Here is an 18,052-nt window from a genome sequence, read left to right as displayed (position 1 = left end):
TCGATTCCTCCAATATTGCATTTAAATGGGGTCATGTGCAAATCACATGCAATTTTCATCCAAATTGGCTAAGAATGACTAAAATTATTAATATTTTAAAGTTGACCACATTGCGAAAATCAATTCGTGTAGGATTAAAAATTCATCCTCTAAACTACAGGACTAAAGTTGTATTTTTTCCTAATAAATTTAAAGGATTTCAGATACTACAATCTAAAATTGAACTATATATTATTAGACATTAATGGATTTCAATTCTTTTTAATATGAATTAATGGATTTCAAATTCTTCCATCCAATATTATACACTACTGGAGTAAAAATTATTTTTTTGTCTTAATATTTTTATTTTCTTAAATTATAATATTTTAGAATTAAAATCCGAAAAATTACTTTTTGCTTAATATGTCTTTAACTTTTATTTTTAAAAACATCAATCCCTATGCAATCTATTAAATATTAATTTTTAATTATTGAATGAATATTCTTAAAAGAGTAATTTTGTCATTATAAAATATTTTAAATAGAGATATACTTCGATTTGACTTTTATGTAAAAACTCAAGTATCAATTGGGACATTTATAAAAACTCATATGTCAATTTAATATTTATGAAAAAACTCGGATATCAATTATATCATTTATAAAAATTCACATATCAATTTAAAAATAATACTGAAACTCGAATACTAAAATAATTTTTATTCTATATTATTGAATATTTATGAATTTCAAATTCTTCCCTCCAATAGCCACTCTCATTATCTCAAAAAAAAAAAAAAATCATAACCACATGCATGCATAATTGGGCAAAATGACATAATTAATAATAATAACATACTTTTCTCCAATCTTATATTTATAAAAAAATATAGTTAGTTATAAATAACTCTAATTTGGATTTTATTTAAAATTAATTTCCATCATCAATTTCTTCAAAAAATTAATAATATAATTATTCTATATATATATTTTTTTATTTTTTACTATTATAATTATATCATATATATATAAACATTAAATGTGTATCAACCAATATATATAAAATTAACTCCAAATTTGACCAAATGGACTCGAATTTGCACCCCATTATTGCATTACGCGTACCATTAGAGAGAGAGAGAGAGGGAAAGTTGACCCAAATCAGCATGTGATGATGTAAGTGCTGACAACCTCAATTTTTTTTTGAGTTAAGAAAAAAGGTAAATTACCCAAATTTTGTATCCAAAAGAAAAGAAAAAAAAAAAGAGGTAAATTACACAATAATATTTATTGTGATACTTAACATAATTACCGAATACTTTTAATTATAAAATTTGTTTAATAATTAATTCAATTTATTAATTTTTTTATATTAAATTGATTATAATGCTATTATAAACTATAAATTTAACTATAATTATTTTTTAAATTGTTTTAGAACTTTTTATATTAATTGATTGGATCATTTGTTTTATGAATTTTAATTTTACCTATGATCTTGTCTGGATAGTTTTAAGGTTATTAAATTCTTTAAAGAAAATACAGTAGGAACGAAATGAATAATACTAAATTGTGATTTAAAAATTACATATTTTTTAAATAAAATATTTATAATTATACCAAAATTCGTGGAAACAAGAAACGGATTATGTGCAATAGAAAAGGAGCAGCGGTAACAAATTGGTAGGTCAAAATCACTATATCCAGACCACTCTCCACTACTCTCTAGTCTCAAGTCTCCGCCTTCTGCAGTCGTCCATGACTTCCCACGCGTCCGGGGCTGCGGGTCCCACCATTCCGCCCCCTCCCTCCTCCTCCCTTTCTCTCTCTACAAGAAAACAACTCCACCGAACCACTTCCTACCATGCGTTTTCCATGTCTTTAACTCCTCATCCCAATCAATCTTTTGTCTGAATATTCTATTGTTTTCTATGTGTATGTGATAAATGGGGTGGAGTTCAATTTCTTTGTCCAACTCCCATTTCCTCCCTCTTCTCGTTGCCAATTCTTGACCAGACCTTCATCTTTTTCTTTCTTTCTCCCTCTCTCTCTCTCTCTCACACACACGCACATTGACAGAAGGCGGGTGTGATTTTGTGTGTGTTGTTTATATACGTGGATATATATATGTATAAGAGAGAGAGCCCCATGTCTCCGAGCAACCCCACCTCCGCCAATGTACGTTACGTGCTCGGTTTTATATCTGATGCAAATTCTTGATTTTTTGGGCGCTTAATGTTTTCTGTTTTAGTTGATTGGTTTTGCTGCTGAATTCTTGATTTTAAACTTGTGCTTCTTGGAAGATTGTTTTCGATTTTTGAAGTCTTGAATCTTCTTGCTTTTTGGTTTTAAGGTTCGTTGTTAATTTCCAACCTTTAATAGTTCAAGATTCTTTTTCTTTTGGGTTTAATGAATTTATGGTTTTTAGTTAAGCTGTTATTGACTAAGTATGGTAGAGCAAAATGAACCTTTCTGATTTTGAATTCCAGGAAAAACAAAAAAAGTAGACACTTCAATGTTTTTTCTTTGAAGAAAGTGCACTTTCAAGTAGCAAAGGGGCATGGGATTTTGGAAGAATTTTATCAAATTTAATAATTTAAGATAGACATACAAGTTGCACATGTTGCTCAAATGTGCATGCTCATTCTCCTACTTATCTTTTACATGTAAAGGCTACTAGAAACATCAATTTTTCATGAAGCTTCAAAAAATGCAATTTACTAATGTCGAGAAAAAGTACAAAAATATGGGCATTACCGTGGGAAAATGGTCTAGGCGATGTGTTTGTCCATTGCCTGTTATCTTTCTTTAGCACATCTTATTCCTATGTAACTATCACCGATGTATGCTTTACATTGAGAACACTGACCCCCAATTTTTACACTTTTCCTGACTTTACCATAATTTTAGGAATGCTAATGAAACTGGCATTTTCACTGTATGCTTGCCTGTGGGCTTGAAACTTTGGTGTGATTGAGGAGTTCATAGTCATCAGTCTTTGTATATGGAAAGAATAGCATCAATCAGACTACACAGAAAACTAGTTATTGCTGTGCCTAATTTCTTTTTGGAGAAAAATCACATGAATAGGAGAAAGTTCCTGCCTCACATATTCTGCACTTTCTGCCTCTTGATTGGCACCATAATATGAAACGCTAAAAGCTCTATATGTAACTTGGGGGTGGGGGTGGGTGGGGGACCAATTAATGCACAACCTTAGCCAACCTTGAACATGAGATTTAGAATATTATGAGTCATGATAAATGACGTTGATTATTCATAGCTGTATCTGTCTTAGCATGAGTGTATAGTTTAAATGAAGTCTCTACTGTTGGCAAAAGGCTTATTAAGGGTAAAATCCCTTCTTCCCTTGCAGCTAATGTGTAAGAATGATCTAGTTGAAGTTAGCCTTTTTATTTTGGACAGCATGAACTTTTCTATCTTAAAAATTTTCTGTATCATAGTAGAAAAGTATAATATATATGACATGCACTTTGATAAATATAATGTATTAATGTGTAAGCAAAGGTGGACATTTGATTTCTTTGTGAAAGCGAATCACCTGTATTATCATGGACTATATGCTAATTGACCTTTGTCCTACTTATTGGAATTTCTTTTTTAGTTGATTAACATATCACATTCGCCAGGTTATAGTTAGCGAAGGCCCTTTTTGAGTTAATTATATATTCATTCCATGAATTATCAAATTCAACTTAATTTACTACCATAATTTTCTTCTCATGGTGTCTAGTTGCGTTACTTCTGATATTCTATGCAAGTTCAAATGTAAAACTGATGAAGAAATACTCTTTTTCAAGAGCACAAATATGCATCTTGTAACTGGTTCTTGGAAGATTAATAATCCAGATTGTGGCAAGTGATGCTATATGTAATACTCTATGATTGTAATCACTGTTTATGAATGAAGCTGTATATGATTTAATTATTATGCACAATGTATTTCATTTATTACGGTTTTCTACCCCTTTAATTAAATCAAAAGTTGTGTATTTGGTATGTTTGTTGTAAAGGCCCCTCCAATTTATATTTCTGAATTAACTCCTGAAGATGATGAACAAATAACTTTGTCTACCTCGTGCAATCCCAAAAAGAAGGAAAATGTGAGCTTCTGGAAACTGATATGCTATTTTTGATTAGGTTAATGCTAGCATGTCACCAGCAGAGAATGGGTGTGTTGATTCTTTCTCTGTGTTGAACTCTGAACAAGCAGTCCAGGAACTTATTCAAGACTCTCTTCTCCACGGAATCGATGATCATCTGATCGAGTTCTCTGAGGCTTTGAGAAGTGAGTCTTTAGGTTCTTCATCTTGAGAACTTGTTATACCTGGTATCTGCACTATGTTTTCCTAAGTGTTTGATTAAACATGATTTTAGCTGTAGCAAAGGCCCTAAGAAGAGTCACTGAAGGTAAAGCTTCTGCTCAAGCTGAGGCCGCTGAATGGAAACGTAAATATGAACTGGAGAGGGCACGTAATTTGCAGTTCGAGCAAAAAGGTTAAATGTCCCTTTATTATATTCAAAATATTACATATGCACTCGTCTAATCATAAATTCTTTAAACTATGCATTGCCAGCTTATTTTATATTATGATTTCTCTGTTAAGTGCCTGAATGCGATTGTAACTGAAGATTGCATTGCGACAAGGTTGGTTGAGGGTTCTTTGGGGTTGAGAGAACCTAAGATGAAATCTTAAAGCAATAGGGACCTATTAATTTAGGTTTGAGAATGCTTCATTTTTCATGTAGAAGGTTCAAAGGACAAGACAAAATAGAAATGATTATATGAGATCTCCCTGATAATTTCGGACAACTGTGGGTGGTCTGCATTAGGTTCGGGGTATGTCAAGTTAGAAACTGGTCTCCAAAAGCTGAGAAATGAACTAACTTGTTAGATATTCTTGAAATTAAGGCATTGGATTTATTGAATTTACACTAAAATTTGCTTAATTATTATGTAGCATAGTATATAACAATCTCATTTGTTTTATACCGATGCTTTGAAATTTCATTTTGAAGAGAAACCCACACCGTGCGTATAATGACATATGGTTGAGATTCTGTGACATCCGTTTATGCTTATGATCGCCGAAACTCTTTCATTTTCGGTAGAGTTCGTCATTATATGTTTTTTTGATAACCTGCAGAAAGTATGACAGTTAAATTAGCACCATTGTCATGTATGAAAATATCTATATGATATATCTGAACATCATTCAGGAGCATCTTAGTATGTGTTGCATCCAAAAAACTGAAAGATCTAGAGGATTCTTTTTCTCTTTTCTTGTTTGGTTTTCTAGGATGATACTGCACTTTCCTGTCGTTCTTCTTTTATGTTCCGGTACACAAGAAAGTTCTTTTTTCCTCTTCGGTGGATACTAAAGTTTGCCCCATATCCCTTTCTGATGTTTTATGTGAATTGTTTTGCAGTGCTATCTTTAGGAGGGCACTTCAGTGAAATAACTGATGAGAGAGCTGGAAACTTGGAAGACCAAACTGTGCTGTCAGATGCAAATAGTGATCAATGTGAGTTGTGCAGTGGGAAAGATGATATCTGCGCTCATGAGGTTCTCCGGGATGGTGAATCTGATTCTGATTCCTCTGCCATTCCTAATAAGATGATGAGGAAGGTGTGTCATTGCATCTTCGTGTTTGCAAACCTTTCTAAAACTAAATGTGCATTAGTTCCATTGAAATTTGTATAGGCTGATAATACCTAGTAAGCATTTAGAACAAACTTTTGGAAGAAATCCTGATTGAAATTTATACCGCTGTCTCCTTTGGAATGATCTTAACTGATCAATAATGAGATAAAAGTACAATAAAATACTCGTTATAACAAATGATCTTCATGGACATTCATCAAACATTGATTTTGTTGGCTCTGACATCATGGTTTTTCTTGCTAAAAGTGCTGACTTATCTTAAATTTATGTAGCTTTTCCTTTTTTCTTTCAGATCACAAAGAGAAATGTTAAGACTTTTCTGGCTACATGTCTTCTTTTTGGGTCGTTTTCCTGCATACATAACATAGATTAAAAATATTTCCAATTTACTATATAGCTGGCAACTTGATCAGCAAGAATTGATTTGTTGCTTTGTTGAGATAGGCATCATTTAAGCTATCATGGTGCTGCAAGGGTGACAAAAGTGATCGCCACAAACATGATATTGTGTCTTTTGAGAAGGGGAATATAACAACTGCAGAGCGCAGCAGTAAACAGGTACAGCTCTTGTCTTATTTCGATTTGATTTGATGTCTGATATGGTTATGCATTCCATTCCTCAAAATTCACGGTATTAAAAGTTTATTTTGTTCTTGAAAATCGAATTTAAGAATTTGTGAAACTATTTTTCTTTAATTTCAGATTTCTTTGAAGTGGGAATCACCTCCGCAGACTGTGCTTATATTGACCAAGCCGAATTCTACTTCAGTCAGAATTCTGTGTCTCGAAATGGTCAGGTAGGAAGGATGCTTGAAGATTTGTGGATTAAGCTTTTGTCTATGTTTCCGTACCTGATTGGCCGGTTCTTAGATTTGTAATTCTGACTCTACAGACTAGGAGCTAATGAGTTAATAACGAGCCGACCATTCCGACCAGAGGAAAAGACTCCATTCCTTCCTCTGTTCGGATGGTCGATGAGCGATCCTCTAACTCCAATTAAGAATTTCCTGGGGCCTTTAGGAACAACGGTTATAATTGCGAATGTTTATTTATTTTACCATTTAATAATTCATAATTAGATCTTGGTAAATAACTATTTGCAACTTGACAACTTAAAGCAGACTTTAATTTGCTCATGCTGAGAACTAAGAAAATGTAACTGAAGTTGCTTTTTTCGCATTCCTTAACCTCTTAAATCATAGCGAATAGCGAGAGAAAGCTCAAATGTCCAAACTTTTACATAATAGCTACCTTAAGCAAGATCTGCTGACTGATGATCATGTGACACGTGCTGATGAAAGTACTTGCCAAGAAAATATCATGATCTTGCAAGAAAATTGCTTCTTTTGATTGCTTCAACATTTAAAATTTGTTTGGAAGGGAAGAGAGGAAATGAAACTTTTCGCTTCTCAGTAAAAGATTCCATCATGTCTCCTTTGACAGCTTTGATGATGTTAATAACTGCCAACTACATATGCTTTATTTTTCTGTCTGTGTAAAAGAATGCTTATTAGCCAATTGAGATAACCTATGTTCACAATCTTTTACTTACTAATTTCACCAGAATTATCTGGTAAAGGGTATTGCTGATTGCTTTCATTCTGGAACTGATGCTTTCTGCTAATGCTTAACTTTCTTCTGCTGTCAATTCTTTGTTGCCTGCATTAACTTTTCTTCTGGTAACTAGTAAACCTTGGGGCCATTATTTTGTCATAGCATTTCATGGTGTGAATTGTTTTGGATCATTCATTCCCTAAATGTCAAAGTTATAGAATTCTCCAACTTGGTTGGCCTTTTGATCTAATTCAGTGACCATGAACAGATGTTGCTTGCCAAAATTTTTTCTTCTGGCCTTTCGAAGATGTGAATTTCGCCCTTTTTGAAGTCATCTGCTATATTCAGCTTTAAAACGTGCTGCTGTTCCATCCCCCCCCTTGTCGAGTTATTACTTGATAAGTCATAAAATGTAATAATGGTGATTCTTTGATCTACTTACAGATGGTTGAAAGAGCAGAAAAAATTAAATATATTTGTGGAGCAACGAGTGAAGACTGAGCTTTTGACAGAATCCTCATACTATAGCTTTGTACAAACCTGGCTAGATGGTAAGCTATATTTTCCTTTATAGGATATAGAAGTTACATGCTGTTTGGTTCCATTTTTACCACTCTCGAGTTCCTATCAGAAGTGTTATTGCTCCATATAGTTCCTATAGTCTTTTCTTGGTGCCCAGTTGCTTTTACAGGTGTTTCTAGATTTTTGACATTTGTTGTCTGCTTAATATCTACTATGTTTTCGACCAATGAGAAGTAGGGAGTACTGTTATCATTCCTGTTTAAACTTATGGGCATTAAAACAAAATTTTGACTGATGATCTAAGTGTATCTTTATGTCATGGAAAGGAACTTTCTTCAAATGAAAAGACAAGGCCATCCTTTTATTATCACTAGTAACGTATACGACGCAGATAGAGCATATTTCAAATGGAAAAAATTTAACATTTATGTACCATTAAGGGAGAATGTAAGATTCTTTTCCTCCCCCCAATTTAATATTGATAATTTATTAAGGTTTCAAAGAGTTATTCATAAGTACTTCTCATTATTATGAAAGAAATGAGATTATACTAATGTATGTCTATATGTATTTTAGAATAACATCTCAACTTTTTATTTACATGCTTAATGAAGATTATTTCTTTTTCACTCAAAAAGAGAAAGGAAAACTCTACAAAATAGCTTTTTTACTAAATAATCATTCTATATGTTTTGAATTGAATTTTTACTACTTATGAAATTAGTTTATTTATAATTTTTAAAACTATAATTATTAAGTTTAAATTATTTTACATCATTAATGGGTGTATTTGGTTTAGATTTCTTCGAGAGTAATGCCTGAGAAAAAAATATAACGGTTTAAATATTTCATAATATATGTAGAAGTTCATCTTTTTCGTATATAATCAATTAAATATAGAAGAGATTAGACTTTACAAGACCCAGTGAATTTTTCTTCAAGTGTACTGCCATGAACATTTTAAGCTATTCATGTCTATATAAATGTGTATGCATATACATGTAATATATATAAGTACTTGTATGTTAGTCATAGATTTTTACATGATTGTTGTTAAATTACTTATTTAGAACACATAAAATATAGTCAAACTAATTAATAATTGTGCATCAAAAACTTAGTTATAAGAAAATATATGCATCTAAATATGATGAAATAAAATCTGCTTGCTTCTTAGAACCAATTTTAATCAACATGTACAAACAATTGAATTTTATCATTGCAACTTAATATTGCGACTTGTTGATATCATCATCCATTTTTTGCCAACTTTTAAATGAAAATTTTTCCTGTTTAGTTTAATTATTTGTATTTCTTGTATTGGTAGATTTTTTTGCATATACTATTTCATAAAAATACAAATATTCCAGTTATTTTAGGAGGATAAAAAAATGGTTTGTTGTGTTTTATAGTTATATTTATTTCTCTACTATATTAAATTATTGTCACATAAATTTAGTTACAGGTAGTTTATTATTTTCAGAACATTGCGAAACATGAAACATTCGTAATTATAGGTACTTTATAATGATATTAATATAGCAATAGATATGGATAGATAAATAAATAATAATATATAAAACTCAATATAATATAATGTAATATAATTTTATATGGACATATACATATACGTGTATGATGCATTAATGTTCGGTAAAAAAATAATTAATGCTCGAAGTGCAATTGATCAACTTGTAGTCATAAGAATATTAAAGGATTTTTAGACAGATATAAATAAAATTTGTGGAAATTAATTAAATAAAATTTCAATTTATTTAATTGCACTAAGAATAATTATTATCATATGAAAAGTCGATGATGATATTCTTGTCTACATAAGAATTCAAAGAAACATGAACACTTTTAAACTCTTCAAGTAACTCGAGAACAGATTGCTGATGGTATCTGATGTTAGTTGCCAAAATAATTGCAAAAATAGTGTTGTGGTGTTGACTGGCTATGTAGCCGTCATCTTTGTAGCAAAAGAAGGGGCACATGGGGACAATTCTGTTTGTCCTCTGTTTCTCAACTTTCTGCTTAGAAATGATAGTTGGCACTTATTTTCATTGATGCATGAATTTAACTCATGTAAACGAGCTATATCTCTGCTGTAGCACATTAACAATCTAAAATGATGGCTGTAAATGTTCTTTGCTAGTCATGAGCTTGTTAAACTTACTGGTCCTAACGCGCCTGTTTTCACAGACAAGGAGTTGCTGCTCCTGCATACGAAGGTTGACCTCATTGTAACTCTAGGTGGAGATGGAACTGTCCTTTGGGTATGTGGCCTTTTTGTTGTATATACTTCCTTGACTTGTATATTGTGTCTATAGCAACTTGTTATTGCTGGTCGTAAAGGGAGTCAAGTTTTCGTTGTTTCTATAAAAGCTGGAAAAATGTGAAGTTATTTGTTCTTTGAGATTCATTACAGTTAGCCACTTTGTTAATTAGAAGAAAAAACTTGTTTGCTTTTGCAGGCTGCATCTATGTTCAAAGGTCCGGTTCCTCCGATCGTGCCGTTCTCTTTAGGTTCTCTTGGTTTCATGACCCCATTTTGTATCCTCATTCTTCCTGAGAAGGTTTCTTATTTTGGAAATTACTTTCTTAAGTCTATTTTTGTTGCATGAATGTCCGTACAAAAGCTTTTCTGCCTTTACCATTAGTTTACCTTTAACAAAACCAGACAGCGAACACTATCGTGAGTGTCTTAATTCAATCCTTCGTGGTCCTATAAGTATCACGTTAAGGCATCGCCTGCAGTGTCATATCATCCGAGATGAAGCTAAAAGTGAATATGAGAATGAAGGTCCCATGCTTGTGCTGAATGAGGTAACAATCGACCGTGGAATTTCATCATTCCTCACAAATCTGGAATGCTATTGTGACAACTCGTTTGTCACTTGCGTTCAAGGGGATGGTCTGATATTGTCTACGACTTCTGGGAGCACAGCATATTCCCTTGCTGCCGGAGGATCAATGGTCCATCCTCAGGTATGTTTGTACGATTTGATCAATCCTTTTAGTGTCCGTATTAGAAGATCATTTAGGAGGGAACAAAACATTATTGGTAGTCATTGATGTGTTGCATTATAGGTCTTGAAATACCTAGATGATAGTTATCTAGATAGGAAAGAATTTTAGGAATATTTACATTGAATGCTGGTAAATATAAAATACAACCAATTTCATAAATGATTTTGAATATTGTGAAAAAATAATAATAAAATAACTACTTGCTTTTTAGAATGATTTCTGAAAGTACCAGAATATTTAGCATCCTTATGCTATGCATAGAATCCAATGAAGATTTATTATCAATTATATCATGTTCATAAGTATGCTTGACATATCTACTTGCTTTTCAGAATGATTTCTCAATCTTGAATGTCAATTTTTCATTAATAAGTTCTATTTAATTTTTTATTATAGTTTTGTATCTTTACAAATATCTTATGTTGACAATTTTAGGAGGATTATACGCATGTGCACATGTTATGAGTTTTTCGAGAATAACATTTATTTTTAAGATCACTTACCTAAGCTAGTTATCTAGATGTCCATTGCCATAATCATTTCACGGTTACTCTTAAATTTGTGAATAATTAAAATTTTGTATGTTAGTACTTTAGCTGTTATTAATAGTCCAACTTATTGATATTAAAAGAAAGACATTATAAAACTCGATATGATATATTATTTGCTAATGTTTAAATTTTTTATGATAGTATTAATGCAACTTAATTGTACTTAATAATTTCATGAATCAATTTAATCAAAATAAAAGTATAAAAAAATAATTTAAATCATGAGTTATATCAAGTTCATAAAAATACATGAAATTTTCATTGATTTACTCAAAATGAGACATATTAATAAGTATCAAGTTAAAGCACATATCCTAATAGAAGTTCCTCATGATTGGGCAAATTCTTTATGCAAATATTCATTACTTTTTAAGATGCACATCATAAAACAAATTAAATTTATTATTGTCGATTTAATATTAAAATAACTTTTTTAAGTTAATAGTATCACAAAATGCATATAAAATCAAATATGACTAACTATCATCTGTATGAGTTCAAATCTTATCAAAATTTGCGGAGCTTGTTTTCGTGTTAATGTTTATCTTTAATTTTTTAAACTCTTTTTGTTGTTAACAAATTGCATGTTATTTATTTTTTTCTTCTAAAAAATTTAATATGTTATGTTTTCCAATTCACGACTGATTTAAGAAAGAAAAACATGAAAATAAAAAATTATTATTCCATCGAGTAGTCATACTTCTAAATTTTAATTTTTAATTAAAATTTATAAGTAAGATTTCAAAAACTATTTTAAGGAATTATAGTGTATGTTATTCTTTAAACATGACTAGTGTATGGTGAAAAAGACAATTTTCAAAATTAAAGAAGTGTTCTTATATTGAAATAATATGACCATTTGTTTCAACAAGTATTATTTAAAATTTCAACATGATATCTTTCTAAAACAACATTTTTTTATTCAAAACCAAGTAAAATTAATTTTAAGTTAAATTCAAGTTAATTAAAACCTTCTTTTTTTCTTTTTCATATTTTACTCTTTTACAAGAAGTTAAAGATATTAAAACATTTCCACTTGTAATTTTTTGGTAAGTGAAAAGTGTTGGTGAAGATAGTTGTTAAAGGCGCACGGTGCATCGTGGTGCAAAGGTCTTTTGGAGCCATGGTTTAAAGCATGACACATATTTTAGAAATAAATTATATGTTCATACATTAATTACTTTTAAAACCAGTAATGCAAAAATAATTAAATATTCTTACAAGATTGATTAAGATTTATGTGTACTTGTAGTTACTATCTTTGGTAGATAGATCAATCATATTCATAAATGTTGATATTTACCTTGTTTATATTTGATATTTTTGATATATATATTATCAATCATATTCATAGCATATTTGTAATTTTTATAAAAAAATGCCTTGAGAAACCCTATTTACACGAACTTCCGCCAGCCATCTCCTTGTTAGTTTTTCTTTTAGCCCAGCCCTAAAAAAGGCAGGGCTTGTAGAAGGCGCACTGCGCCACGGCAAAGCCCAATGCCATGGCGCGCGCCTTTTGGTGCCTTTTACAACTATGTTAGCGAAGGAAAAAGATCATACCGGAGCAAAATCGAGGGAAGTCTAATAGAAAACAGGATCACCATGCTTTTTTATAAAGAGACAAAAATTGGTGTATATGTTCAATTTTCTTGATTTCTTTTAGTTATTTCTTAGTGTACCATAAAAATGGTTTCGAGCAAGCATATTACATTGAATATAATGTAAAAAGTAACTAATAGGAATTGATAAACAGAAAAAAAAATTAACAGAAAGCAATAAACATGAAAAGTTAAATAGGAAATAATAAATGCAAAAAATTAATTAATAGGAGATTATAAATATAAAAAGTCATTATAGGAGCTAAGAGATATATTATTTTACATTCTTACCCTTTAAACTAATAATGATTCAAGGTGAACTTGGTTGAACAAAAAAGTTAAGAAAACTTTGAAGGCACAATAATATATAGTGATATATAAGAACGTGATTCTACATATTGTTGTCCTCCCTGGAACATTTTGAGTTAGCCCGGCCAAAAAGAATCAGAGATAATTTAGTTAGTTTATGAGATAACTAATTCCTTTATTTTCGGAAAGCACATTTAAGTGCACAATAAAATTGTAGATCTAAAAAAAATATGATTTAAAGGGCCGACCAAAAAGATTCCTAAGTTAATATTAGTTAAGTTTATGAGATAACTATTCCTTTATTTCGGGAAAGCACATTTAAGTATACTCTAAAATTATAGACCTAAAAGAATATGATTTTAAAAGGGCCCAACCGGGTTCGAACCGATGACCTCTTGATCTGCAGTCAAATGCTCTACCACTGAGCTATGGACCCTTTTATTACTATATATTTTCTAGACTTATCTTGAGAAAGTTATGACAGTTCGAATGGTCATTCCCCACTCAACCCGAAAATTTGGGAGGTAGTTACTAGTTGCTTGATTTGGCAACCCCGTTGATATAGGACAGTTTGTTGGAGCTCTTTTAGGGTGACGTAGCTTGTGATGTGTCGTCCCGTTGTTCAAGTAATAAGAGAAAAGGATTCTTTTTTGTTTTGTGGGAATCCGGGGATAAGACTTCACAATCTTCCTGTGTCAGACCTGCTTTTGGCCCTGCCACATCAGTTTACATTTATGAGACATGTTCCACATACCTTTGGGTTGGGTTGATAGGTGCGGGCCTACTCCTTTGTTTGGGCTTTCAGGGAAATAATTGGGGGAGGCATCAAATTATACTAAGTTGCCATAAAAAAAAATTATAATCTATAGAGATATGTAAGAACATGATTCTACATATTGTTGTCGTGCCTGGATCTTATTGAGTTAGCCTGGCTAAAAAGAATGGAGATAATTTTAGTTACTTTATGAGATAACCATTCCCATATTTTTGGAAAGCACATTTAAGTGCACACTAAAATTATGCATAGTATTCAGTGGCGCACGGTGCACAATGGCGCCAAGGGCTCCTGGAGCCATGGTGCATGGCGCGGCGCGTTCCTTTTCGGAGGATGCCACAAATATAAGAAATAATCTATATATTTATATAATTAGTGTTATTTTGACTAGATTAATGTATAAGGAGTTAAATAAAACATATAAAACAACAAATTCAACATAACAAAACTTCATATAATTAAAACGAACAATGGTGAACCATTGAAGGATAGCAAAAGTTCGAAAGATTCAAATAAATCCTAATTTATATCATTAAAACATACGAAAAATTGGTAATGTTAATTTATATTTATACTTAATTAAAGAAGTAAATAACATAATCATAGACTACAAATCTACAAACAATTACATAATTAAATCAAAACAGTAATAGTCTAAAGTTCTAAACAGAGAGGAAAAAAAAAAACAAAGGTCCAGTCACGCAGCAGCGGCTCAACTCAACAATGAACAGCAGCGACAGACTATTATGGAAGAGAAGAAGAAGAGAAGAACTGAAGAAGAAAGATGTAGCCGCAGAGGAAGAAGAGAACTGAAGAAAGAAGAGGCAGGAATGAACAAAGTTACTCATGCATGCAGAATAATTATTTCTGCTGAAATTCCCTTAATTATTAGGGTTTTCTTTTTTTTTTTTTATTTGATGGGCCCAGGCTTCCCAGCTAGCAGCCAGGTTGCCCAGGCCCTTTTTCGTAAAGGCGGGCCTGGCCAACACCTGAATGGTGCAGGCGCGCGTCATGGCCTTGCCATTGTGAAGGTACATTTTATTTGATGGGCCCAGGTTGCCCAGGCCCTTTTTCGTAAAGGCGGGCATGGGCAACACCTGAATGGCGCAGGCGCGCGTCAAGGCCTTGCCATTGTGAAGGCACACGCCATAGGCCGCGAACGGCGCGCCATTGACTACTATGAAATTATGGATCTAAAAAAATATGATTTCAAGGGCCCGACCAAAAAGATTCATGAGATAATATTTGTTAACTTTATGAGATAACTATTCCTTTATCTGGGGAAAACATAATTAAGTGTACGATAAAATTATGGCCCTAAAAGAATATGATTGAAAGGGCCCAACCGGGTTCGAACTGGTGACCTCTTGATCTGCAGTCAAATGCTCTACCACTGAGCTATGGACCCTTTATTACTATATATTTTCTAGACTTATCTTGAGAAAGTTATGACAGTTGGATGTCATTCCCCACTCAACCCGAAAATTTGGGAGGTAGTTACTAGTTGCTTGATTTGGCTAATCCTGCTAATATAGGACAGTTAATTGGAGCTCTTTTAGGGTGACGTAGCTTGTGATGTGAAGAAGCTATATGACGTAATCGTCCCGTTGTTCAAGTAATCTTCCTGAGTCAGACCTGCTTTGGCCATGGTCCTGCCACATCAGTGTACATTTAGGACACATGTTCCACATCAATTTACATTTAGAAGACATGTTCGTGATACCTTTGGCTCGGTCCAGTAGGGTTGGGTTGACAGGCGGGGGCCCGCTCCTTTGTTTTGGTTTTCAGGGAAATAATTGGGGGAGGCATCAAATTATACTAGGTTGCCATAAAAAAATTATAGAGATATGTAAGAACATGATTCTACATATTGTTGCTGTGCCTGGGTCTTATTGAGTTAGCCCGGCTAAAAAGAGTAGAGACAATTTTAGTTACTTTATGAGATAACCATACCCATATTTTTGCAAAGCACATTTAAGTGCACACTAAACTTGTGGATCTAAAAAAATATGATTTCAAGGGCCCGGCCAAAAAGATTCATGAGATAATATTAGTTAACTTTATGAGATAACTATTCCTTTATCTAGGGAAAGCACAAATTAAGTGTACGGTCAAATGCTCTACCACTGAGCTATGGACCCTTTAATAGCATATAATTTCTGAAAACTTTATTCAATGTAAAGCATTGATGCTCATCTTACATGTGGTCTATAAGGTCAAAACCGAGTCAAACAATAAATTCCAATTGTTGTTTGGCTGCCCATGACTGCGTCTCATGGTGCAGGAAATGGGAGGCTGATATACTGAATGGCCATTTTGGAATGAGTGTCATGACTTTGATTAGGTCCGACATGGACAAGAAATTAGGTTTTATCAAATTCTTTATGTTAGCTTTGTTTTATGTTGAACCTTCAAATAATAGAAAAAAACAGAGGATTTGAAGTAGTTGTGGAATCTCTTGACTATCCTCGGGTACTCTCCGATGATTAGACTAGCTGTACAAGCCCACTGTTGCTGGCTGGACCTTAGTTTAATACATTGCTCATAGTTATTGAAAAGAGTTGCCATTATATCCGTAGCATTGGGCTGATTTCTGACTGGACTGAACAGTTTTCCATGTGTTTTCTGTTCAAAATGCCATTTGAAGTTTTCTGGAAATGTAGAATGTTTCTTGCTTCAGCAGAACTGAGAAAAGTCTAATAGAAAAAGCTTTTAAGGTCGCTCTGGTATATAGCATCAATCACTCTGGTTAATGTGGTGCCAGAACTCCTTAACGTCTCACTACAAACGAAATCTCTAATGGAGTTGAACTTGTGAAGATTGCAATATTAAGTGTCATGCATAGTATGTCTAATCATGTGTGCAGTAAATTCTCCTGATTCTTTATGTCGGCACTGGATTTGAAATCAAAACCATTTCAGACGGCCACCTGATATGTTTTCGACAATGCCTGTAATTTGCAGGTCCCTGGAATCCTCTTTACACCAATCTGTCCCCACTCTCTGTCCTTCCGGCCTCTGATATTGCCCGAGCACGTGACACTTAGAGTGGTGGTACCATTCAATAGCCGAAGCCAAGCATGGGTGTCGTTTGACGGCAAGGGCAGAAAACAGTTGGCCCCTGGAGATGCACTGGTTTGCAGCATGGCCCCTTGGCCTGTTCCCACTGCGTGTCAACTTGATTCAACCAGTGATTTTCTAAGAAGCATCCACGACGGTCTTCACTGGAATTTGAGGAAGACTCAGTCCTTTGACGGCCCTCGTGATTCTTAACTACATTCATGATTTAAAGCCTGAGATTAGATGAAGAAATCCACTTAATATTGCAGTTTTAGAAAATGCCAACTCATACAGGCGTCTTATACTAGGAGTTGAAGTGTATGTAGCTGTTTGTATTCTTATACCCCTCGTAAGGATAATATACATGCTGTGCACAGCTGAATAGGACAATGTCTATGCCTGTAATTGACTTGGTAATCAGGCATTGCATGCAATAGGAGGATTACATATTGTAACGGACGAAAATTGGAACGAAGCAATGCTACGCCTCCAAAAAATAATAAAGCTAAATATTTGATAGATTTTGATGCGATAGTGCTCAAATGAAATGTGTTGGATGAGAGTCAACTAGAAAATTGTTTTGATGTACTGTTAACTGATTACCTTTGGAATGTATAGAATAAAACTATACGCCTGCACTGTGTTGTCAAATCGCCTTTCCGGTATGATATTTAATTTAATTATAGAATTTATAGTTATAATACTCTTCATTGTTTGAAAAATCACCATTATTTTAACAGTCATCCAACTAGTACAATCTGTCAAATCTTTCCTGGGTTTTTTTATCCAATATTTATAGTAAATTGATTAAAATAAACTTGTATATTATGAATTACAACTTTACTTTAAAATTTTCTGGTTTTTCTTATGGTCTATGTGATTTTTTTTTAAAATTTTTTTTCAATTTCATTTTTTAATTTTTTTTCAATTTCATTTTTTTGATATTCTTTAGAAAAAAGAATACCACAAAGATAAAGTG

The 18,052-nt window shown here is 32.7% G+C and overlaps 1 protein-coding gene and 2 non-coding genes across 3 annotated transcripts; 1 reads left to right on the top strand and 2 right to left on the bottom strand.

Moving 5' to 3' along the window:
* LOC105163637 (NAD(H) kinase 1) lies at positions 1,705 to 17,592 on the top strand. The gene is made up of 11 exons (XM_011082061.2): positions 1,705 to 2,160; positions 4,144 to 4,291; positions 4,381 to 4,500; positions 5,434 to 5,633; positions 6,114 to 6,227; positions 6,372 to 6,466; positions 7,668 to 7,774; positions 9,951 to 10,024; positions 10,223 to 10,301; positions 10,429 to 10,736; positions 16,978 to 17,592. Exons 1-11 carry the CDS (start codon positions 2,110 to 2,112, stop codon positions 17,284 to 17,286), a joined length of 1,605 nt encoding a protein of 534 aa, XP_011080363.1. The 5' UTR covers positions 1,705 to 2,109; the 3' UTR covers positions 17,287 to 17,592.
* On the bottom strand, positions 13,604 to 13,675 carry TRNAC-GCA. Its single transcript has one exon. It is a non-coding gene; the product is annotated as a tRNA-Cys (tRNA).
* On the bottom strand, positions 15,351 to 15,422 carry TRNAC-GCA. Its single transcript has one exon. It is a non-coding gene; the product is annotated as a tRNA-Cys (tRNA).

This window comes from Sesamum indicum, linkage group LG6 (assembly GCF_000512975.1).
Source record: "Sesamum indicum cultivar Zhongzhi No. 13 linkage group LG6, S_indicum_v1.0, whole genome shotgun sequence".
NCBI classification, from domain to species: domain Eukaryota; kingdom Viridiplantae; phylum Streptophyta; class Magnoliopsida; order Lamiales; family Pedaliaceae; genus Sesamum; species Sesamum indicum.
The sequence above is the reverse complement of the archived record's forward strand: the minus strand, read 5'-3'. Positions and strand labels throughout refer to the sequence as shown.

Bases quoted from the DNA above. Each gene is read 5' to 3' on its own strand.
- LOC105163637 (XM_011082061.2), top strand. From the start codon at position 2,110: ATGTATAAGAGAGAGAGCCCCATGTCTCCGAGCAACCCCACCTCCGCC. The intron at 4,501-5,433 runs GTTAAATGTCCC...ATTGTTTTGCAG, and splicing joins TTTGCAGTTCGAGCAAAAAG to TGCTATCTTTAGGAGGGCAC. The intron at 10,025-10,222 runs GTATGTGGCCTT...TTGCTTTTGCAG, and splicing joins GAGATGGAACTGTCCTTTGG to GCTGCATCTATGTTCAAAGG.